At 42.4% G+C, this 25,222-nt stretch overlaps 1 protein-coding gene across 3 annotated transcripts in view; it reads right to left on the bottom strand.

The window, feature by feature from the left end:
- Nucleotides 1-24,883, bottom strand: part of LOC129846458 (tetraspanin-11-like) — a 28,219-nt gene extending 3,336 nt beyond the window's left edge. Inside the window, exons 1-8 of one of the 3 annotated variants that reach the window (XM_055914391.1) lie at nucleotides 24,724-24,883; nucleotides 21,887-21,988; nucleotides 19,778-19,969; nucleotides 11,313-11,387; nucleotides 9,967-10,071; nucleotides 9,288-9,446; nucleotides 6,125-6,211; nucleotides 1,885-2,007 (exon numbers count right to left, since the gene is read on the bottom strand). In XM_055914391.1, the coding sequence (XP_055770366.1) occupies nucleotides 1,930-2,007; nucleotides 6,125-6,211; nucleotides 9,288-9,446; nucleotides 9,967-10,071; nucleotides 11,313-11,387; nucleotides 19,778-19,969; nucleotides 21,887-21,973 (783 nt within the window). In that variant the 5' untranslated portion in view covers nucleotides 21,974-21,988; nucleotides 24,724-24,883 and the 3' untranslated portion in view covers nucleotides 1,885-1,929. The remainder of the gene's footprint in view (nucleotides 1-1,884; nucleotides 2,008-6,124; nucleotides 6,212-9,287; nucleotides 9,447-9,966; nucleotides 10,072-11,312; nucleotides 11,388-19,777; nucleotides 19,970-21,886; nucleotides 21,989-24,723) is intronic. The other 2 variants (XM_055914390.1, XM_055914392.1) reach the window with 2 other exon arrangements.
- Nucleotides 24,884-25,222: the final 339 nt, after the last annotated feature.

Below are 25,222 nucleotides of genomic sequence, written 5' to 3'. Positions count from 1 at the left end.
GTCATAAAATGTATGCACTCTACTGTAAGTCGCTCTGGATAAGAGCGTCTGCTAAATGACTAAAATGTCAATGTAAATGTACATCACACTTGATATTTCTTCTCCTTAAGTATTCTATAAAGTACATTCAAAACTCCACTTGTGAGTTGGACTGCTTTAAAATCCTAATCCTTTGTGTGTAGGAAAAATAAAAAAGTGAAGCGATGCTGGGATACAACAGTAGAACTGTGTAGGTACTTTGGTTGATCTGAGAAAAATAAGTCATTTTCAGCTAGCGGCAGGGCGGTCTGAGAGAGCTTTAGTTGGCGCTTGTTTGGATGAAGGAGCCAACATCAAAAAGATGAGATTAAGGTAGAGAAGAAATGGGAGGATACAACAGGCCTTGACACACACACACTTGTGCTTTCACTCTGCCAAAAGCCTTAAACCGGTCCTTATTTCTAACAAGATCATCCCATGTCATCACTATTAAGGGATAGGGGATATGAAAGGTCTCACTGATCTGTGAGACAAAAGCAGAGTTACAGTAATACACAGGGAAAAGGCTGAGAGGTTAGGACTTAGATGAGGCACATTCGCTGGACGTGTGTGTGTGTGTGTGTGTGTGTGTGTGTGTGTGTGTGTGTGTGTGTGTGTGTGTGTGTGTGTGTGTGTGTGTGTGTGTGTGTGTGTGTGTGTGTGTGTGTGTGTGTGTGTGTGTGACGGATGACAAACGACAAACAGAGGAGGGCTGAGATTCAATCAACGGCCCCCCTGCAAGTCTTCTCCTCTCTGGGGGTTTTATCGACCGGGGTCACAACATGGGGAGTAGATTCGTCAAAGAAGGCCTTTGCGGCTCGGCACTCAGGGCGGTTTTATGATGCCTCTAACCCTGCCAGCACCACTGAGAATTCAGATGACAGAGTGAGGAGGTAGAGAATGACACTCACAACTCACAGAGAGATGGAGGGAGCCGGAGGAGGAAGAGACGGAGGAGGGAGGAGGAGGGAAGAGCAGCCGGAGGGAGGAGGGGGAGGAGGGAGGGAGGAAGGAAAGAGGAGGGAGGAGGAGGGAAGAGCAGCTGGAGGGAGGAAGAGGGAGGAGGGAGGGAGGAAGGAAGGAGGAGGGAGGAGGAGACAGAGGATGGAGGACAGAATGGTCTAAACTTCCTTTCTGCTCGTTAGTTTAGCATTTGGAATGACAAGGAATATATAGAAAGTAGTTTCAATGTGGCAGGTGAAGACACTGACAAGAAATAAGTTATCAAATGTGCTGCAATCATAAAAAGCTATGAAGAAAGAAATCATGAAGAATACATTTAGCAGTGTCCTCTTTTTTCAGATGATGAGAAATGTATTGTACGGGTTTCTTTCAAATCTGGTCAAGCACACCTGTCATTCGCGTTTATCTGTGGGCATTAATCTCATAGTCTAGTCTGTGGGAGCACTTCAGTGAACTGTTTGTTTTGCTCATGACCTCCTTGGATTGTGGATAATATTGTCAAGCCCTTTCAGCCATGCAAAGGTCAAAGGTCAACATGCATGTGGAGGTCAGCCTGGTGTCCCTATTGGGGTGGGTGTTGCTCGGTGGTACCGAGAATAAAGCATAGGCCAGGCAATATAGCATGCATGATCTCTGATCAACTGTCTCTTTGTCTTCTTCACACACACACACATATAAACACAGAGACATGCACACGCACGCACGCGCGCGCACACACACACACACAGAGACACCCGCATGAACGCACTCGCGCACACACACAGACACACACACGCACGAGTGCGCACACACACAAACATGCAGACAACACATATCTACACAAAAACACAAAAGACACAATCACAAAAATAAAAATGAACACATAGGCACACACAGAACACATTTCCCACAATGCCCTCCAACCTTGTCCCGTCCCCACTGAGTGTGACCAGACAGAGGCTTAGCCTATCACACGGCAGAGAAGTCCTCCTCCTCTTCTTTATACAGCAGATAGATAAAGCAGGCAGTCAACATGGCCCCGGCCAGCTATAGAGGTCACACACATACACACACAGACATACACACACGTACAGACATACATAGACACACACGTAAACACACACAGACATACATAGAGACACACACACATACACACAGAGGGGTTAGTGACCTATATTAGACAAAGTATAGGGGGACACTGATAGAGGATAGATACTAAATTCATTCGCGTAATTACAACCAAACTAAGAACAAAGGTACAGAGACTATTACTATTTCAGTTATTAAAGACAGAGAGGAACAGTTGACAGAGACATTACTATTTCAGTTATTAAAGACAGAGAGGAACAGTTGACACAGAGACATTACTATTTCAGTTATTAAAGACAGAGAGGAACAGTTGACACAGAGACATTACTATTTCAGTTATTAAAGACAGAGAGGAACAGTTGACACAGAGACATTACTATTTCAGTTATTAAAGACAGAGAGGAACAGTTGACACAGAGACATTACTATTTCAGTTATTAAAGACAGAGAGGAACAGTTGACAGAGACATTACTATTTCAGTTATTAAAGACAGAGAGGAACGGTTGACACAGAGACATTACTATTTCAGTTATTAAAGACAGAGAGGAACAGTTGACACAGAAACATTACTATTTCAGTTATTAAAGACAGAGAGGAACAGTTGACAGAGACATTACTATTTCAGTTATTAAAGACAGAGAGGAACAGTTGACACAGAGACATTACTATTCCAGTTATTAAAGACAGAGAGGAACAGTTGACACAGAGACATTACTATTTCAGTTATTAAAGACAGAGAGGAACAGTTGACAGAGACATTACTATTTCAGTTATTAAAGACAGAGAGGAACAGTTGACACAGAGACATTACTATTTCAGTTATTAAAGACAGAGAGGAACAGTTGACACAGAGACATTACTATTTCAGTTATTAAAGACAGAGAGGAACAGTTGACACAGAGACATTACTATTTCAGTTATTAAAGACAGAGAGGAACAGTTGACAGAGACATTACTATTTCAGTTATTAAAGACAGAGAGGAACAGTTGACACAGAGACATTACTATTTCAGTTATTAAAGACAGAGAGGAACAGTTGACACAGAGACATTACTATTTCAGTTATTAAAGACAGAGAGGAACAGTTGACACAGAGACATTACTATTTCAGTTATTAAAGACAGAGAGAGACAGTTGACACAGAGACATTACTATTTCAGTTATTAAAGACAGAGAGAAACAGTTGACAGAGACATTACTATTTCAGTTATTAAAGACAGAGAGGAACAGTTGACACAGAGACATTACTATTTCAGTTATTAAAGACAGAGAGGAACAGTTGACACAGAGACATTACTATTTCAGTTATTAAAGACAGAGAGGAACAGTTGACAGAGACATTACTATTTCAGTTATTAAAGACAGAGAGGAACAGTTGACACAGAGACATTACTATTTCAGTTATTAAAGACAGAGAGGAACAGTTGACACAGAGACATTACTATTTCAGTTATTAAAGACAGAGAGGAACAGTTGACACAGAGACATTACTATTTCAGTTATTAAAGACAGAGAGGAACAGTTGACACAGAGACAGCACACACAGAGACATTGCTGACATACAACTAACATACAATCAGACAGAGACCTTCAAGCCCAATAGAGAAGAGCCCATTTACATCAAATGCTGGTCTAAATTAGTTAGGGACAAGATGGGTGATTTGTCAATGGACCGCTAACACATATTAAGGACATAGCTACAGTAGTTATCTTACCCATGTGTGCTTCATATATGTGCGTGGAAAAATGTTAGCATATTATTTGGGAATAATTTGTCAACTAGGGGGAGGGTTTTTGGGCTAATAAAACATTTGTTTTTCTTAGGAACCCCAAATTCCCATGTCGACAGTCTCCACAGTGAATAGATCACATGACACCTCTGTGGAATTCCAAGAAAAAAGCTATGGGAACACAGAAGAGTGGGAGCACTGGTTGGTTGGAAGGAGTAGCCAAGATGGAGCCAGTACTGTATGTTCAGGTTTGGTCTAAGCTAGGGTTGGGCTGATATATGATTAAATCTAATACCATGATATTTGACAATGACGATATATCGTGAAGTGCAAGACTATACTTTATCTTACATTTACAAATCAAAACTGTGAAGTTCTATCAGTTAGGCTGTATCAAAATGTTACATAAAATCTAAATGAATTAACTAAGCCTTGTTATCTCGCCATACGAAGATCATTTATGGAGAATACGACAATAATATTGTAAATAAGCAAAGAAATGTCACCGTCTGGAATTATTAACAGAGTGAAGTGGTACCACAGCTGGATTGGAGATGTCCTGCTCCTGACCGCAAAACATCTAGCCTGGTCCCAGATGTGTTGATGCCGTATTGTGTGCTGTATATAACTGACTGATACATCATGACGAGAGTTGGCTAGAGAGCACAAACTAAATCTGAGATTTGGCTACTAAACATCACCCGACTGCAATAAGAAACCTCTCAACCCGAGCATCACATCCCAAGCTTGACGAAAACACTAATCTATGAACAGAATTGGCTGAACAGTAAACCATTTTCAGGCGATCGATCCATGTTTGGGGGATGGAGAGTCCAGTCCAGTCCCTGTGGAGTTCATTTGCAGAGAGCAGATCGATGGTGGAGAGCAGCCGCCCCATCCAAGAGTTATTACAAAGCATGCTGGGAGAGAAAGGTATACAGTTTCCTGTCCATGGCCCCATCTCAATGTATCTTTCCTTGATTCTTTACATCCTATCTCCTCACTTCCTCTTCAAAACACATTGGTCTGAGGGAAGGGACCTTTTTCTTCCGATACTGCTGAGAAGGGTTAGGGTTATATCGATCAGAAACGTTACGATACTGCTGAGAAGGGTTAGGGTTATATCGATCAGAAACGTTACGATACTGCTGAGAAGGGTTAGGGTTATATCGATTAGAAACCTTACGATACTGCTGAGAAGGGTTAGGGTTATATCGATCAGAAACGTTCTGATACTGCTGAGAAGGGTTAGGGTTATATCGATCAGAAACGTTGATACTGTAAACGAGTTTCAAATATGGAAATGTGAAGTGCACATTTGGACTCACAGGTGTGCGGTTTTCTTGTATGACATCAAAGCTGTATTCATTATAATCCTCAACGTCCTCAATCCTCAACGTCTCATCTTTCAGAACACTCCTCTCGATTTCCAGCATTTCCCTCACTCAGACAATAACAAATGTGCAAACGTAGCCCAATTAGCGGGAGGGACGGCGGCATCTTCTTGTCGCGAGCAGTGCTCAAGTTAATGGCTGTCAGTCAAAACCCATACAGAGCTGTGAAGCCCTGAGCTCTGAAGTCAGGTATAGCATGTTACTGTACAGCCACTTCGTTCCAATTCAGGCACTTATCAATGACAAAATCTGCCATTTTGAAGCCGTATACGGGAAGACAGGGGCTGTGAGTGGACTGGGCTACGAGCTTGGTCCATCTGAGGCCACAGCAAATCAAATCCCAGAATGTGAATGGAATCAGATTACAGCTGAGAGGATATAGGGGGGGGGGGGGGGGGTTAATAGAGTGCATTGAAAGGTTGTCTGACCGGTAATAGGAGTTACTGGGTGCATCTTTGAGGTACTAGGAAGATTATGGCCACGTTGATGTTTATTTGTAAAAAAAATTGGAAAGCCTTTTATCATGTGGATATATTTTGAGACTGATTAAAAAATATATCTATATTTTCTTAAGCAATCGTCTCATCTCTTAACCCGTTACTCTACTAAGAGGAACTAGCAAAGTTTACCTTGCCTTCTCTCTCCCTTTCTGTTCACAATCTCTATTTCGCTTGTCCCCACCTATCCATCTAGATACTAGCTAGTATTGAAAACATTTCAACAGTAAGGCTACCAATTTCCATAGTAGCAGATGATATCCACTATTATCACTACATTATATTGATATCCATGACATCGGTGATACCCCAAATCCCCCCAAAAATGATAGTTTGTGATAGTCTGATAGTTATAGCTTGTGTCTGTAGTGAGGTGCTACCACAGTACTGAAATATAATAAGACCTCATCATTTCCTCTTAATAAAGCCGCTGGTCAGTGTTGGGAGACCGACCTGTAGACAGGCCACTCCTATCCCCACAGCTCCAATGATCAGCAGGTGGTCAGCCAGGAACTGCTCCAGCTTGGTGATGCAGCCACCCTGTGGGGCAAAGGTTACAGGTCAGGGGTCAAATCACTTCACACACACACACACAAGCACGTACATGTATGATGCACACGCACACAGGCATGAACACACACACACATACATGCACAGACACACCTGATTGATGTAGTCAGTGTCTATCATATTTGGATCAATCCAATGCTTTTAAATCCTTGAGGGGGGTGAACAAGGAGAATTGAAATTGGGCTATGCTCTTCATTTACCTTAGTATATTTATCAACCCTACCCTCTCCAGCTCTTTATATGTCTGTCTCCAAATTGCTGCGGCAATTGTGTGTGTGTGTGTGTGTGTGTGTGTGTGTGTGTGTGTGTGTGTGTGTGTGTGCGTGCGTGCGTGCGTGCGTGCGTGCGTGCGTGCGTGCGTGTGTGTGTGTGTGTGTGGTACAGAGTTACACTGCAGAGAACAAAGATATAGGGCTTGGGCAGTGTAAGGATATTTTAAGATAATACACAACACAGAGGACTAAAGGTCAAGAGGGAATTAACGATGAATGGAAATAGTGTTTTTTTCTGTAATAGGGAATTAATGATCAATGGTCAGAGACATGGGAGGAATTTGTCAATACATTGAGCCTGAAATAGGAGACTTGTTATTTGGCCATTGGCCCAGTTTATTTGCAAGGAATTCTAATTGGTCAACCCCAGGCTAGGGTTGGGTTATAAATTACATCCTGTCCCTTTGTTCTGTGGAAAGAATCACTGAGGACAGGGAATAATGAACATCTACCTCTCAGCATAACATCTATGATTTTTCCTTTTTGAATAAACCTATTTGTCTGATTTCCCTGATTTGCTTTGGGGTCTGTGTTATTGAAGAGTAACATCAACTGCTAACAGGCAGACTGAGAGAAGTAGAGAGAACAGTGGGATGCATTAGGCCTCTCTCAGGAGGCTCTTTCTCTGACCACGCGCGCACACACGCACACACACACACACACACACACACACACACACACACACACACACACACACACACACACACACACACACACACACACACACACACACACACACACACAGACACACACACAGACACACACACAGACACACACACGTCACTCAGATGTGGGTAGAGGGGGTATTGAGGAGCCATGGCTGGATGAAGTGCACGTAAACATCCATTTGCAGTCACCTCCGTGTCATACTGTTTTAGCAAAGAGCTTTGACTGAGTAGGTTGTTTCAAGCCATGTTGTGAGTCACAGTTCTGAGGACATTTTCAAAAACATCTCAGCTTCCTGTGGAAGTGAAAACTCATTGACGAGCACATTTTCAACCCAAGTGTTTTCCGAGTGTGTGGAGAGCTGTCAACCACAGCTGACTCCCTAAATGCACAGTAAATATTGCAGTTCCACCCATATAAACTTTGTTTAATTATAAAGAGATTTTATCAAAGTTTCACTCCTCTGAACTGCAGTAACACGGACAAGTGGAGTGACGATAGCGGGAACCAAGGAGCGAGACGTGTGTGTGTGTGTGTGTGTGTGTGTGTGTGTGTGTGTGTGTGTGTGTGTGTGTGTGTGTGTGTGTGTGTGTGTGTGTGTGTGTGTGTGTGTGTGTGTGGAAGAGAGAAACAAGCACAGACTTCTCCTGCTTGTCACAGATAAAAGCGAAAGGAGCATCTCAAATATTGTATTAAATATTCTCAGAGCGCTTACGCTATCAGCCCTTACTGATAAGAAAGCCTGTCAAGTAGAGAAGAGTTGTTGGCAAAAGTGACTTTCCAAACCAGAGTATTTGACTGTTTCAGATTCATAGACAGAATAAGAAAGGAGACAGTGTAGCTCTGAGGGACATATCATCTGCCTGTCCCCATTTCAGAAATCATGTGATGCTCAATACAACCTTCTGGTCCTGAAATATTGATCAATTGTTCCATGTCGAGATCCATTTATATTTTTTGAAATATTTATTTGAAGGAATATTTTAGGATCCAACTTGAATTGTATTGATCCATTAAATATGAACAAATGGTTAGATCTGAAATCATGATGGACCGTTCCATTCCACTGACAGTGCTGGGCTCTGCTGTCATCGCTATGAAATAGAATGACAACATAACATATATTTACTGTGGAGAAGTCCAGTTATGACACCCTAAAGTCTGCTGTAACACATTTTCACTGTGGAGAAGTCCAGTTATGACACCCTAAAGTCTGCTGTAACACATATTTACTGTGGAGAAGTCCAGTTATGACACCCTAAAGTCTGCTGTAACACATATTTACTGTGGAGAAGTCCAGTTATGACACCCTAAAGTCTGCTGTAACACATATTTACTGTGGAGAAGTCCAGTTATGACACCCTAAAGTCTGCTGTAACACATATTTACTGTGGAGAAGTCCAGTTATGACACCCTAAAGTCTGCTGTAACACATATTTACTGTGGAGAAGTCCAGTTATGACACCCTAAAGTCTGCTGTAACACATATTTACTGTGGAGAAGTCCAGTTATGACACCCTAAAGTCTGCTGTAACACATATTTACTGTGGAGAAGTCCAGTTATGACACCCTAAAGTCTGCTGTAACACATATTTACTGTGGAGAAGTCCAGTTATGACACCCTAAAGTCTGCTGTAACACATATTTACTGTGGAGAAGTCCAGTTATGACACCCTAAAGTCTGCTGTAACACATATTTACTGTGGAGAAGTCCAGTTATGACACCCTAAAGTCTGCTGTAACACATATTTACTGTGGAGAAGTCCAGTTATGACACCCTAAAGTCTGCTGTAACACATATTTACTGTGGAGAAGTCCAGTTATGACACCCTAAAGTCTGCTGTAACACATATTTACTGTGGAGAAGTCCAGTTATGACACCCTAAAGTCTGCTGTAACACATATTTACTGTGGAGAAGTCCAGTTATGACACCCTAAAGTCTGCTGTAACACATATTTACTGTGGAGAAGTCCAGTTATGACACCCTAAAGTCTGCTGTAACACATATTTACTGTGGAGAAGTCCAGTTATGACACCCTAAAGTCTGCTGTAACACATTTGGCACATATTTGCTGTTGAATGCTGCTTTTCCAATGGTCCCACCCACCTCAGTCTTGTAGATGTTGGAGGGGTGGTCTCTGCGTCCACAGAGGGAGGTGATGGTCTTACAGCAGCTGTCCGGGACCACCCTGCCCTCCGACACAGCCGAGGTCATGTACACACTATGCAGCCAATCAAACGAGTTGTTGCTGCCACAGCACTTGAACTGACCAATAGAAGGAGAAGAGTGGAATTGTGTTTATCATTAGCTATACTTAGTTGATGTCTGAAAACCATCACATCTAATTCAAATCAATCAACAAAATAATGAAGAGGCAGAAAATCACATCACAAAAAACATTTGTAAACCAAGTAGTCATAACTACGTATTACAGACTGCATTGACATCTTGCATCATACTGTATCATACCCATATAGTGGACGTGACCTCGCATATGATTAACATTGAACCTCACATGCTTCAAGGTGAACAGGGATGTGTGTGTGTGTGTGTGTGTGTGTGTGTGTGTGTGTGTGTGTGTGTGTGTGTGTGTGTGTGTGTGTGTGTGTGTGTGTGTGTGTGTGTGTGTGTGTGTGTGTGTGTGTGTGTGTGTGTGTCCCACAGAAGCTTTAACAGTTGAGTGTAACAACTATGTACCATAACTAATGTGAAACAGCTTTACCACTGGCGCTCCTGTCCCTTCAAGAAAAACGAAGCAAAGGCTAATGGGAGATTGAGTCCTTACGTCCTGCTGTAGTCTGTCCACGGCCAGGGTGATGGCCTCTTTCCCTGGCTGGGCGTAGTTCTCTGTCATGGTCTCATTCAGGTGCTGCTTCAGCTCCTCACTGAGCTAGGGGAGGGAGGGAGGGAGGGAGGGAGGGAGGGAGGGAGGGAGGGAGGGAGGGAGGGAGGGAGAGAGAGAGAGAGAGAGAGAGAGAGAGAGAGAGAGAGAGAGAGAGAGAGAGAGAGAGAGAGAGAGAGAGAGAGAGAGAGAGAGACCTCAGTTAGCGTGAAAGAGGAGAGCAAAGTGGGGTTGCCTTGCTTGTGTGAGACTTTATGTTCAGATTTATCTGAAACTCAACTCCAGTGAATAAGATCTCCCCTCACCAGAATATTGAGTCAACCATTCATTTCTGATTATACTGAAAGACAGACAGATGTGTGAGATTAGGATGATCTTAGGGTTCAGGGTTGAGGTCAGTCTGGAGATCAGGGTTCAGGGTTGAGGTCTGTCTGGAGATCAGGGTTCAGGGTTGAGGTCTGTCTGGAGATCAGGGTTCAGGGTTGAGGTCAGTCTGGAGATCAGGGTTCAGGGTTGAGGTCTGTCTGGAGATCAGGGTTCAGGGTTGAGGTCTGTCTGGAGATCAGAGTTCAAGGTTGAGGTCAATCTGGAGATCAGTGCTCAGTGTTGAGGTCTGTCTGGAGATCAGGGTTCAGGGTTGAGGTCTGTCTGAAGATCAAGGTTCACGGTTGAGGTCAGTCTGGAGATCAGGGCTCAGGGTTGAGCTCTGTCTGGAGATCAGGGTTCAGGGTTGAGCTCTGTCTGGAGATCAGGGCTCAGGGTTGAGCTCTGTCTGGAGATCAGGGCTCAGGGTTGAGCTCTGTCTGGAGATCAGGGTTCAGGGTTGAGCTCTGTCTGGAGATCAGGGTTCAGGGTTGAGCTCTGTCTGGAGATCAGGGTTCAGGGTTGAGGTCAGTCTGGAGATCAGGGCTCAGGGTTGAGCTCTGTCTGGAGATCAGGGTTCAGGGTTGAGCTCTGTCTGGAGATCAGGGCTCAGGGTTGAGCTCTGTCTGGAGATCAGGGCTCAGGGTTGAGGTCAGTCTGGAGATCAGGGCTCAGGGTTGAGCTCTGTCTGGAGATCAGGGCTCCAGATACATGGTCTTTACACAGGTATCATACACACACCAGGTAAGCATGCACACACACACACATGGCTACTCAAATGCAATGGAGATAGTCCCAGAACTGGACTCCAGACTCAATGAATAGATCAGTATTTAAAAAGAAAACAAATACAGGGGGGAGAGGGAGGAAGGGAGGGATGGTTACACAAGAGGATAAAAGATGAAGATGGAGAAGTAGTCACTCACCCTCTGGTAATACACGTAGGCCAGGACTCCTGCCACCAGCTCTATGAGAAAGATCAATAACAGACAGCAGAAATACTGGAGAAACAGAGAGACAGAGAGAGATATCAGTCTTAACACAGTTCAGTTCAACACTTACAGGCAAAACTCTCTCTTGGATATAAGACAAAATGCAGCATTAACTGCATGTCTCTCTTTAGAACAGTCTCACTTAACATCTTTACCAACACTCACTCTTACACTCCTACCAAAAGTCACTCAGTTATTGTGACAATGCAGATATAAAACATTCCATCAAGTGTCTTTGTATTGTCACGCACCCGCATTCCCAAAGCTGACAGAGAGAGTGAAAAAAGACCAGAGGAATAGAGAGGAATATGACAGACTGTGCAGAATGAGGAGAAATGAATTAGGGGTGTGAGATGTCTGTCATATTCCTCGTAGCAGAGAAAGAGAGGGGGGAATAGGGCGCGAACAGAGTGTAGAGGGAGGGGGATACATTGAATATTTGAGAGAGAGAGAGAGAGAGAGAGAGAGAGAGAGAGAGAGAGAGAGAGAGAGAGAGAGAGAGAGAGAGAGAAAGAAAAGCGAGAGAGAGGTTTTGATTTCCGCCGCAGACAGCTAAAGGTACTGAAAACTAAGAGAGACATAAACGCCTCTATCTCCTGAGGGAACAACAATGAACAGAACACCACAAACCCCGCAACACCTTCACACCAGTCCTCAGTAAAAAACCCTGCAACACCTCCACACCAGTCCTCAGTAAAAAACCCTGCAACACCTCCACACCAGTCCTCAGTAAAAAACCCTGCAACATCTCCAAACCAGTCCTCAGTAAAAAAAAATTGCAACACCTCCACACCAGTCCTCAGTAAAAAAACCCTGCAACATCTCCAAACCAGTCCTCAGTAAAAAAAAACTGCAACACCTCCACACCAGTCCTCAGTAAAAAAACCTGCAACACCTCCACACCAGTCCTCAGTAAAAAAAACCTGCAACATCTCCAAACCAGTCCTCAGTAAAAAAAACTGCAACACCTCCACACCAGTCCTCAGTAAAAAAAAACGCAACACCTCCACACCAGTCCTCAGTAAAAAACCCTGCAACACCTCCAAACCAGTCCTGAGTAAAAAAAACCTGCAACACCTCTAAACCAGTCCTCAGTAAAAAAAACCTGCAACACCTCCAAACCAGTACTCAGTAAAAAAAAAAACCTGCAACACCTCCAAACCAGTCCTGAGTAAAAAACCCTGCAACACCTCTAAACCAGTCCTCAGTAAAAAAAACTGCAACACCTCCAAACCAGTACTCAGTAAAAAATCCCGCAACACCTCGAAACCAGTCCTCAGTAAAAAAAAACCTGCAACACCTCCAAACCAGTCCTCAGTAAAAAAAAACTGCAACACCTCCAAACCAGTCCTCAGTAAAAAAACCCTGAAACACCTCCACACCAGTCCTCAGTAAAAAAAAACTGCAACACCTCTAAACTAATAGTAAAAAAAACCTGCAACACCTCTAAACTAATAGTAAAAAAAACCTGCAACACCTCTAAACTAATAGTAAAAAAAACCTGCAACACCTCTAAACTAATAGTAAAAAACCCTGCAACACCTCTAAACTAATAGTAAAAAACCCTGCAACACCTCCAAACTAAAAGTAAAAAACCCTGCAACACCTCTAAACTAATAGTAAAAAACCCTGCAACACCTCTAAACTAATAGTAAAAAACCCTGCAACACCTCTAAACTAATAGTAAAAAACCCTGCAACACCTCCAAACTAATAGTAAAAAACCCTGCAACACCTCTAAACTAATAGTAAAAAACCCTACATCACCTCTAACCTAATAGTAAAAAACCCTGCAACACCTCCAAACTAATAGTAAAAAACCCTACATCACCTCTAACCTAATAGTAAAAAACCCTGCAACACCTCTAAACTAAAAGTAAAAAACCCTGCAACATCTCCAAACCAGTCCTCAGTAAAAAAGAATTGCAACACCTCCACACCAGTCCTCAGTAAAAAAACCCTGCAACATCTCCAAACCAGTCCTCAGTAAAAAAAAACTGCAACACCTCCACACCAGTCCTCAGTAAAAAAACCTGCAACACCTCCACACCAGTCCTCAGTAAAAAAAACCTGCAACATCTCCAAACCAGTCCTCAGTAAAAAAAACTGCAACACCTCCACACCAGTCCTCAGTAAAAAAAAACGCAACACCTCCACACCAGTCCTCAGTAAAAAACCCTGCAACACCTCCAAACCAGTCCTGAGTAAAAAAAACCTGCAACACCTCTAAACCAGTCCTCAGTAAAAAAAAACTGCAACACCTCCAAACCAGTACTCAGTAAAAAAAAAAACCTGCAACACCTCCAAACCAGTCCTGAGTAAAAAACCCTGCAACACCTCTAAACCAGTCCTCAGTAAAAAAAACCTGCAACACCTCCAAACCAGTACTCAGTAAAAAATCCCGCAACACCTCGAAACCAGTCCTCAGTAAAAAAAACCTGCAACACCTCCAAACCAGTCCTCAGTAAAAAAAAACTGCAACACCTCCAAACCAGTCCTCAGTAAAAAAACCCTGCAACACCTCCACACCAGTCCTCAGTAAAAAAAAACTGCAACACCTCGAAACCAGTCCTCAGTAAAAAAAAACCTGCAACACCTCTAAACTAATAGTAAAAAAAACCTGCAACACCTCTAAACTAATAGTAAAAAAAACCTGCAACACCTCTAAACTAATAGTAAAAAACCCTGCAACACCTCTAAACTAATAGTAAAAAACCCTGCAACACCTCCAAACTAATAGTAAAAAACCCTGCAACACCTCCAAACCAGTACTCAGTAAAAAAAAAGCTGAAACACCTCTAAACTAATAGTAAAAAACCCTGCAACACCTCTAAACTAATAGTAAAAAACCCTGCAACACCTCCAAACTAAAAGTAAAAAACCCTGCAACACCTCTAAACTAATAGTAAAAAACCCTGCAACACCTCTAAACTAATAGTAAAAAACCCTGCAACACCTCTAAACTAATAGTAAAAAACCCTGCAACACCTCCAAACTAATAGTAAAAAACCCTGCAACACCTCTAAACTAATAGTAAAAAACCCTACATCACCTCTAACCTAATAGTAAAAAACCCTGCAACACCTCCAAACTAATAGTAAAAAACCCTACATCACCTCTAACCTAATAGTAAAAAACCCTGCAACACCTCTAAACTAAAAGTAAAAAACCCTGCAACACCTCCAAACTAATAGTAAAAAACCCTGCAACACCTCTAAACTAAAAGTAAAAAACCCTGCAACACCTCTAAACTAAAAGTAAAAAACCCTGCAACACCTCCAAACTAATAGTAAAAAACCCTGCAACACCTCTAAACTAAAAGTCAAAAAACGTGCAACACCTCCAAACTAATAGTAAAAAACCCTGCAACACCTCTAAACTAATAGTAAAAAACCCTGCAACACCTCGAAACTAATAGTAAAAAACCCTGCAACACCTCGAAACTAAAAGTAAAAAACCCTGCAACACCTCGAAACTAAAAGTAAAAAACCCTGCAACACCTCCAAACTAATAGTAAAAAACCCTGCAACACCTCTAAACTAAAAGTAAAAAACCCTGCAACACCTCCAAACTAATAGTAAAAAACCCTGCAACACCTCTAAACTAAAAGTAAAAAACCCTGCAACACCTCTAAACTAATAGTAAAAAACCCTGCAACACCTCCAAACTAATAGTAAAAAACCCTGCAACACCTCGAAACTAATAGTAAAAAACCCTGCAACATGTACTCAGTGAAAAAACATAACATCTCCAAACCAGTACATTCAGTACTTAGTTCAGTGGAGCAACAATAACACCAGAAAACAACAGCAATATTGACAGAATCATAAACTTTGATCCAAGGATTAGCTATTGTATGATTATGTTGATATACAGCTGAAACCCAGGCTTCACGGGAGACAAAATACAGGTAAGACTTTCTTTGAGTCACTTCTGGATAATGAATAATAATACTAATAACTCATGGGATTTAAACTGCCTTTCAATAATGAGTTCTATATGATGCACTGGAGGCATACATACATTTATATTCACTCATATGGATCATCAGCCATTATGAATGAATCAAGTGTTATTATGCATTGTACCACCAATGTCCATCCAACACATTCCTAAAAGGAGCAATGCTTATAAAGTCTATGTTACGGGGTGATATAACTAAAGTGCTATAAATGAATCTACTGTGGATGTTTCATAGACATCGTTACCACAGAATGCAACATGAATAGAAAAACACTTTGTTAAAATGAAACCATCATTAGCATGCTACTGGAGAAGAGAGGACATCACACAAGTCTCAGTGGCCTAATTAGCACCTTATTAGCCAATTAGTCTGGAAGATTGTGTATTTTATCAATGAGAAATGGGGGTGGTTGGGGGGTAGGCGGTTCCAACCAACCATTATCTGCTGTGTAAAATCTTCTTCTGTATCATTGTGACATAACACTGTTTGGATTTAACAGCAGAGTATGTAAATGGTGAGTATGTTTCGTCCACGCACACAACCACACACACACACAACCACACACACAACCACACGCCCACACACACACACACACCACACACACACGCACGCACACACACGCACGCACACACACACACACACACACAAAGCAACAATGGACTAACAAGACTGGTGGTTGAGCTTTTTAGAGAGCTACACACACACGCACATTCATGCACATTCACACACACACACACACACAAACACACACAAACACTAAATACACACACAATTAATCATCCAAAAACGAAATGAAGCAACAAACACACATTCCCACACATACACACACACACACCAGGGCTAATAAGGCACACCTGTCGTAGAGGCGGGACACAAAGCGTTTGGCGTGCAGCGTGGTGCTCAAGGCCATCACCGGGAGACAGATGCTCATTCCCAGCCTGGCGCTGATGTGACGTGTGGAGGTGAGGAAAAACAAAGCTATGCCAAAACCATTGTTTATCACACACACACACACACACACACACACACACACACACACACACACACACACACACACACACACACACACACACACACACACACACACACACACACACACACACACACACACACACACACACACACAGAGCTTCAGGGGAGCCTTCATTTAGGAGACCATAGTCTATAACAGAGTTAAAGCAGCCATTCCCTCTTAACCTTGCAGGCTACTGTTGTGTCTTTGGCATCATTAAATTGAGACTGTTATTTCATCAAATCAATTCACTGTAATTATTATTACATGATTAAAATAATCATGTAAGTGTAATTAACTAGGAAGTCAGGGCACCAAGGAACATTTTCAGATTACAAAGTTATAATTTTTCCAATATAACTTTTCAGATATTTTAATATCTGAGCAATTAGTCTTCTAATTAATGAATCATTCTTTACCTCACGTTAGTCTCATTCCAAACATCGTAAGTTGTTGGTTATCTGCACAAACCCAGCCTTCACTATGAATCATCCATACATCAATTGTCTTAATCATGTATTTACTAACTAAATAATCACAGAAATGCATAACAAACAAACAAAGTAGATATGGTTACAAGGACATTATAGGGATGTGCCCTAGTGGGCTAAACCGGTATGGCGGCTTGGTAGACAAAGGGACTGAGAAGGGCGCGAAAGACATAAGACACTACACAGTTGATAATTATAATAATTGAAATTCTAATCCTTTGCACACGAACACTCACTCGTTCGGGAATAATTGCAATCAATATATATATTTATGCTCAGTGTGTCATCATGATCTCTGTTGGAATCGTCCGTCTTTCTGTTGCAAAGTTCATCTGAACATCTCTTTGCGTCCCTGGAGTCGCCGTTAGAATGGATACTTCAGAGTTACATTTAGAAATGTTCTTATAGAATAGATGTTTCGGCGGTTGTCGGTCTTCACATTCAATGGTACATAATTCCTAGCTGCAGACTACTAATTAGTATCGAAGATTTGCTCTTATTCTGTCGGTACAGATAGTCTCAGAGTTTAACCACGTGGTATGGTTAAGAATTCAGCAACCATTACAACCTTAGCTTGTCCTGAGGTTTTTCTGGTCTCTACTCAACCCTTAGCTCCCTCAGCTGACCGAGGTAGACATGGTCTCTACTCAAACCTTAGTTCCCTCAGCTGACCGAGGTAGGCCTGGTCTAAAGAGGATTTCTCCAGGTGGGGGTTTTATTCGGAACTGTGGAAAAGCTGTCCCATGACGCCAGATTGATGTCTGTGCTCATGGGGGCGGGCCAATGACTTAGTGAAACTTTAAACAGAAATACAATTCTCTCTCACATTAAAGGTTTAAAATCACATTATCCAATTTCACAAATAGTTTAATCTTTACTCATTCATCTTATACAATAATTAGATGCAAGCCTCAGAACGGAGGCTCCTGTATAAACAGAGTTATGGTAGTGTGGCTGTATTGTCTTTCCTGAGGTCACAATCATAAAACGAAATGGACTGGTCGTAGCTGGATTCTTCACCGACCGTTTCCACATTCTCCAAAACAAGGATATTGTTCAGTTCTCAAGTTCTGTGATGTAGAAGAAGTTCCTTTGTTCTACTGTGAAACTCTCTCTGACTATACTGCCTGGCCATGAGGAGAGTCTCCTCTAGGAATTTACGACCTGATATAACAGAACCTGGGTGTAAGAGGGAGAGGGGGGGTAGGCATTCGCTATACCCAAAGAGGGCCACGTCATGACACTACACACACACGTGCACCCGCATAGTCACACGCACAAGCACACACACATCATCAACAAACACATTGTGTGTGTGGTTATGCCAGAATATTGGTTATGGCAGATGGAGGCAGGTGGGAGGTGTATTATTACACACCACACTAAAGCTAATTCCTAACAGCCATTGTGGCAGTAATATTGCATTATATTGTATTCTACACAAACACACACACACGTAGACACATCTCTCTTTCATACAACCCCACAGCCATAGTGATCTGATGAACACCAACTCTTCACTCAAGCCTCTCCTTTAAACACACACTCACACTAACCCCACAACCAAAACACACCCTCCACCAGTGGTGGTAAAAATAATCAATTGTCATACTTGGGTAAAAGTAAAGATACCTTAATAGAAAATGACTCAAGTAAAAGTGAAAGACACCCAGTAAAATACTACTTGAGTAAAAGTCAAAAAATATTTGGTTTTAAACATCCTTAAGTATCAAAAGTAAATGTAATTGATCAAATGTACTTAAGTATCAAAAGTAAAAGTATAAATAATTTCAAATTCCTTATATTAAGTAGTACTTTAAAGTATTTTTACTAAAGTACTTTATACATTTAAGTCATTTAGCAGACGCTCTTATCCAGAGCGACTTGCAAATTGGAAAGTTCATATATATTCATCCTGGTCCCCCTGTGGGAATTGAACCCTAGTCCCCCCGTGGGAATTGAACCCACAACCCTGGCATTGCAAGCGCCATGCTCTACCAACTGAGCCACACGGGACCACTGGCTTCCACCACCCAAAGCCCCCTCTCCTCCCTACATCAGTTTCATGTATGACTACTAATGCCTGGCCTCCAGCACTTTATTGAAACTGCGTTCTCTCTCTCTGTTATCCTCCTCTTTGTTTTTCTATCTCTCTTTCCCCCTCTCTTTGTCTTTGTTTGTCTCCCCTTTCCCTCTCTGACTCACTTGTTGATACGCCAACACACCAATCCTGCTGCAGTAGCAGAGTTAGTGGCTCACCTCCGGCCTGCTCCTCTCCTGCCTGGCCTTTATCTTTAAAACAATGAGGACAGTATTGTCAGCTCATTTGTCAGCTCCCAGCGTGTACACACACACACACACACAGATACACATGCGCACACACACACACGCATACACACAAGAGAAAGACACAAGTGGAGATGTGAGAGCAGGGGTGCAGGGAAGGAGCATCAGGTACAGGGACGTTTCAAAGGAAACCGGTATCTGGGGTAAAGGAAAGTATACAATGTACCCAAAAGTGATGAGTGCAACCAAGGTGAGTTTGAATTGGAACAAGCTAAACGGATGTTCTAAATGAATATTCCCTTAAGGAGAACAGAGTGCAGATAGCTCCATTCTCCTTGTTTCATTGTGTGCTCTCATTTCACTAGTCACCTGTAGCTACAGTATATAACCAGTCCCTTTCTTATGCAAACACCAACACTGCCATTAAAGAGATATCTCACACAAACTACAGCATTAGTTAGTATCTTACCCTGAAAGTTATCTATGAGCCATACACTACTTTCAATATAATGTATCTAACTAATGTTGTAATGTGTGCAAACTATCCCTTTAATCAACATAAACATTCAGAAGACCCAGGGGCCTTCCAGACATCCAGAAAGCCTGGGGCCAAGAGTAGTCACCCTGCCCAGGGAGGGCTCCCTCACCGTGGACAGGCAGCTCCTCTGCTCCCTGATGACGGCGCAGCAGCCCAGGAAGCCCGTGACCATGACCAGGGCCCCGGCCAGGATGAGGATGTAGGCGGACACGGCGAAGGTGCTGGAGGCCAGCAGGCTCAGGTAGTCACTCTTGTCTATCAGGGTCCAGATGCCCACGCCCATCACCGCTGCTCCACCAACCTGAGGAGACAGACAGGTTGATGTCATGTGTTCCCATATGTTTGTTTTGGCTTTAAATGTTTCATGCCAATTTAATTGAATGAAATTGAATTGAGAAGGAGAGAGGGTAGGGGTGTGAGGAGGGGTGTGAGGGGGAGAGAGAATGAGGAGGGGGGAGAGTGTTGGCGTATCCACAAGTGAGTCAGCGAGGGAAAGGGGAGACAAACAAAGACAAAGAGAGGGAGAAAGAGAGATAGAAAAACAAAGAGGATGACAGAGAGAGAGAACGCAGTGTCAATAAAGTGAGTCAGAGAGGAAGGGGATATACACAAAAACAGTGAGAGAAAGAAAGAGAGAAAGAGAGAGAGGAAGAGAGCAGATTGACAAAAAAGGAGAGAGAGCCAAACAGAGCCAGAGTGGAGTGATTTGTTTCCTTAAACAATGGTGGCCACATCAGAGGGGTGACGTGGCGATGCCCTTAATCAGTTTTCCCCATCTCTGTCATCTATGTCACACCCGGACGTGCAGGAAATCCCAGGGAGAGTCGCTCCTATTCAGCCTCCCATCCCTTTCCTCCTCCTCTACACGCCAAGCCCCTACTCCCAAACAACAAACACTGCTGCTACAGATGTAGGATTTAAATTTGATCACCCTTTTGCAGAACAGGAAATGTCAAACTTGTAGCGTATTTTAGGTTTAAAAAGGCTTCTGACGTTTGTAATTTCCACTGGAAAATGTATCAACCCCTATAAAATGTCCATTAATTATTATTCACATAATAACTCACATTTCCTGTTGCTGCAGGATTATTGTATTATTTTCCTGCTGTAGCAAACTGGCTCAAATTCAGATCTGACATCTATAGTGCTAAAACACCATGCCAGGGGAAAAAGTGACCGTTTAAAGGAATGGGCAACTCTGGAGTATTAGTATGTGGTATCTTTGGGTGCAGGGTTACAATATAGAGTAACAGGCAGGCTGAGGCTGTGGCCGTTGGGGAAAGTGGGAGGTATTACTGTTATGCAATTTGGGGTTTGAAGGGAAGTCGTTAGGTTAGTGTGAAATGTAAAGCGAGAGATATAAAAGAGAACCTGTTTGAATCTGATCCCTTACTCTGTAGACAGAGAACAACTGTTTTCAGGCCCAGCAGAACAAAGCTTTAATAGTTAACTGTATTATTAAACAGTAAACGTACAGCAGCTGCCAGGGACCAGGTTTGATCCACAGCTCCTCGGTCCAACACCGACAGGCCATAAATATTAGAGTACACTGGGCCAAGTCCATTTCTTAGCGCTCCTTAAATGTAATCCCCCACTCCATTTCTCTGTCATGTTTTTTCTCTCCCTCTGTGTCTCTTTTTCCTCACTCTGTAACTATTCCCCTCTCTTTCCTCACCGTAACTCTCTCTCTGATTCTCTCTCTCTCTTGGCTAAGAAAGAGCAACACAAGAAGTCACACAAGAAGTCTAACTAGCTTCCTTTGATGGAAAACCTGTCAAATATCACTCCTCCCTATGCATGCCATCGCGAACGTTAACCCAATTCACTCTCTCCCTGATTCCCCTCTTAAATAAATCAACTATGAACCTGTCACTGGAAGAAAAGTATTATTTCTGTGTACTAGAGGTTTAATACAGCCTGATCCCAGATCTGTTTTGTGCTGTAAAGCCAACTCACTTGGTCTTTCCCAACACAAAAAGATCTTACCGGGTTAGCTTACCGAGCTAGCTTACCAGACCAGTTTACCAGGCCATCTTACCAGGCTAGATTGCTACTCACCCAGAAGAGAAAGTTGAAGACAAACAGGAGGGCTTGCTAATTTGCTATAGCCTGATCCCAGATCTGTTTGTCATGTATAGCAAACTCCTATGACCAACTCCCATGGTTGTTGGCTAATGCAGCACAAACAGATCCAGGGTAGCTTGCTAGTGCTACTCACCCAGAAGAGGACGTTAAAGACGAAGAGGAGGTATTTGAGGCAGACGGTCATCCAGTCATCCTGGTCGTCTTTGTACATGGCCGACATCTCCCCTCCACAGCTCTGGACAGACAGTGTACAAAACTTAAACTGGCAGTTCTGAATCTGAAGTACTTGACTGTTCTTATAACAGTTAAGAGGGTTGAAAACAGGGTAGAAACCCCAACCAGCAGTTCTCACAGACTTTCTGTTCTCACAAGATTCTCCAAAGATTGAAGAATATTCCAAAAACAGGGTACAAAAAATCTAACCAGGAGTTCTGAGTACTTGACAATTCACATAGCATTTCAAATGGCTGAAAAACGGTCTAACAACATACAAAATGCAAACCGGTAATTCTAATGCAAATTAAAACATAAAATGTGGGGACATTTTGAGAACAATAACACATCACACAAGGCATGACATCAGTAGAAACAATAACCCAAATCTCAGATTCACCAGCAGTCAGTCAAACTGCTGTTGGTTACTTCCTCCCTTCTGCACGATAACTAGCAACTATAGCCTTGTAGCACACCAGACAAGGGACATTGATTATCCTCACACTCAGTGAACACCCTGTGAAGACGCGTTGGGTGTTATAACAGAAGCCAGGCCACCAAAACAAAGGTATTTGTGGAGGCATGCACACACACACACGCACACACACACGCACACACACACACATGCACACACACACCCACACCCACCCACACACACACATACACACACGCACATTCCAATTAAATAGAGGGAGAAAGATGCTGCCTAGCCTCTGAAGGCCTTTGATTGACACATCACCATGACAGTATCACTGGACAGCTTAATCTAATATGACATGACTATCCACTTCTTCATTTCTCAGACCTGTCAATCATAGGACTGGCCAACTAACAAGAGTCAACTATTCCTGTAAGACTGTCTTTATAGTATAGTTATGGCCTTTTAATCAACTAATTTCATTAAGGTTTATGTCCAAAGCATTGCATAGAATGGTTCTAGTCACTGCCACACACTGTGTAAGTGTGTCAGTACTTCTAGATGCTGCTGACCACACATATCCAATAACAGCAATAGGTAAATAAATAATTCACACAAGTGGACTTGAGTAGAAATACATAAATCATTCATTAAGCACACACTTGCAGCACTTTAAATAAAAGGTGATGGTAGTAAGCACTTAAGCCTGCCACATTGATCTGCCAATCAACAGACAGCAACGAATGCCACTGCAAGGCTTTCAAGACTTCTCTCAGTTCTAGCTCAAGCTAATAACACTGTATGTGTGTGTGTGTGTGTGTGTGTGTGTGTGTGTGTGTGTGTGTGTGTGTGTGTGTGTGTGTGTGCGTGCGTGCGTGCGTGCGTGCGTGCGTGCGTGCGTGCGTGTGTGTGTGTGTGTGTGTCCATCCTCCCATAAGAAAATATGGCAAGCTGCTAATTATAGATTAGCCACATTGATGCCTAGGAGAAGTTTAGTTCATGCCATTACAGCCCAACTATAAACATTGCAGTAACACATCTGCAAATATGGCTTTGTCAATCAGCTGGAATAGAACTAAACCCTAAACTGCATCAAAACTGTGTTGTTTTCTTGGTATCTGTATCTTTAACTGTGCTGGTATGTGTTTATAGGCTACTGTTGCAACACCTAAAGCTCCCTTGGGAAAAATTATTTCATTATTCTATTCTATTTTACAATGTTTGTTTTATATATTATACTATTTTCTGTATTCATTCTATTCTACTCTTGGGGAAAATACAGTGAATCGAATCTATTACATTTATATTCTACTGTTTGTATTCTATACTCATGCTCTTGTCCTATTCTATTCTATTCTATTCTAGGGGAGTTCTTTGTGAAGTTGCTGGCTCAAACGTTATTCAGCACAATGGGTGTTTTGTGTGTACTGTTCCTTCAAACCAGTGGCTTTGGGCTATAGGGAGTTCCAGTACACAGGGAATTGGTTGAACTGTCTGAACATGCATTATCAAAGCGCACAAGCTGTGAAATGTGACTTGCAGGCTACCGGTATGTCGTTCACTGGTTGAAAACAAACGAGCTGAAAGTTTTGTCCTCGGACTAACAAATCAGTTACTGTGTAACTTTTATGGGACAGACAAGAAACAAAAACAGAACATTCTAGAATATGCTTTGGACAGAATGTTTCACAAGTAGGCTACCTATGCAACCAGCCAGGTCAGCCGGCCAGCGACAAGTAGCCTGTAATATTATATCCACGATAACATGGTACATGCAATCACATGTAGGCTACCCACCCTGTGTGAACATATGTGATGGAAGTATGTTTACGGGCACTTGCGGCAATCTATGTACGACCAGAAGGCAGGCAGGATCCGCGAAATCGATTTCCCCCCGCATAAAAAAATCCATTAAGAGATGAGTGCTTGATAAGCTTCATATCAGAGAAGGGATCGCCACCGTCAATATGAAAATCTAAATTGCCATAGATCATCACGTTTGTCTATCTACCTAGCGTCCATTTCGCTCGCTGATCAGTGGAATAGGCTGGACGTTGGTTTGCAGACTCACTTTTAACGTTCTGACTGTCTACATAACCGAATAAGGAAACCGGTGCCTACGCACTAGACAATATTTTCAAAACATAAAAAATATGATTTCATTATTCATTTCCCAAAACGTGTTGCTACATTTGGAGGCCATGGATACTGAGAAGGCTTCCCTAACAAAACACCGCAAACTGGATGCACCTGCATTGAGCTGCGTGTAGCAGACAGAGTTCACGAAATTGCTTATATTTTTAGCATGCATCTCAATTTAGGAAAGCAGCTTTAGTTACCTCACTCACCAAATGCACGGCTTGCTTCTGAGGATAAACGGACAAATAGCCGTCTCCTTATTGTAGCATAGGCTATGTGATTCAATCAAGCTTGTTGCTTCCCTAGCGTCCAGTCCGTGGAGAAGAATGAGGGGTCATTATGGGGTGAAAAGGAAATGAATGAAACTACCCGCCCCCATTGGATTGGATAGTATTGAAGCCGCAGTGCAACTGAGACAGTGCATTGGCCTATAGGCCTATACAATGTAACAGGCGGTTATTACATTGTTATTGTGTGTTTATTCACACAAGTGCAAGTCTAGTAAGTGTGTTACATGTTGTCTTGTTCTGAGTCTTGTTTGTTGATAATATCAATCCAATTAATCAAGTGCACCCTGTAGATGAGGTTTTTTGGGTTTAAAAAATACACATTCTGGGAACATATTGTTATTTACCCAAGCATAGTGTTGACTGATGCAAATCATTTCATTTGACACCTCATGCGGTTAGTGCATATTTT

This window comes from Salvelinus fontinalis, unplaced genomic scaffold, assembly GCF_029448725.1.
Source record: "Salvelinus fontinalis isolate EN_2023a unplaced genomic scaffold, ASM2944872v1 scaffold_0553, whole genome shotgun sequence".
NCBI lineage: Eukaryota > Metazoa > Chordata > Actinopteri > Salmoniformes > Salmonidae > Salvelinus > Salvelinus fontinalis.
This window is presented reverse-complemented; position numbering and strand designations above follow the sequence as displayed.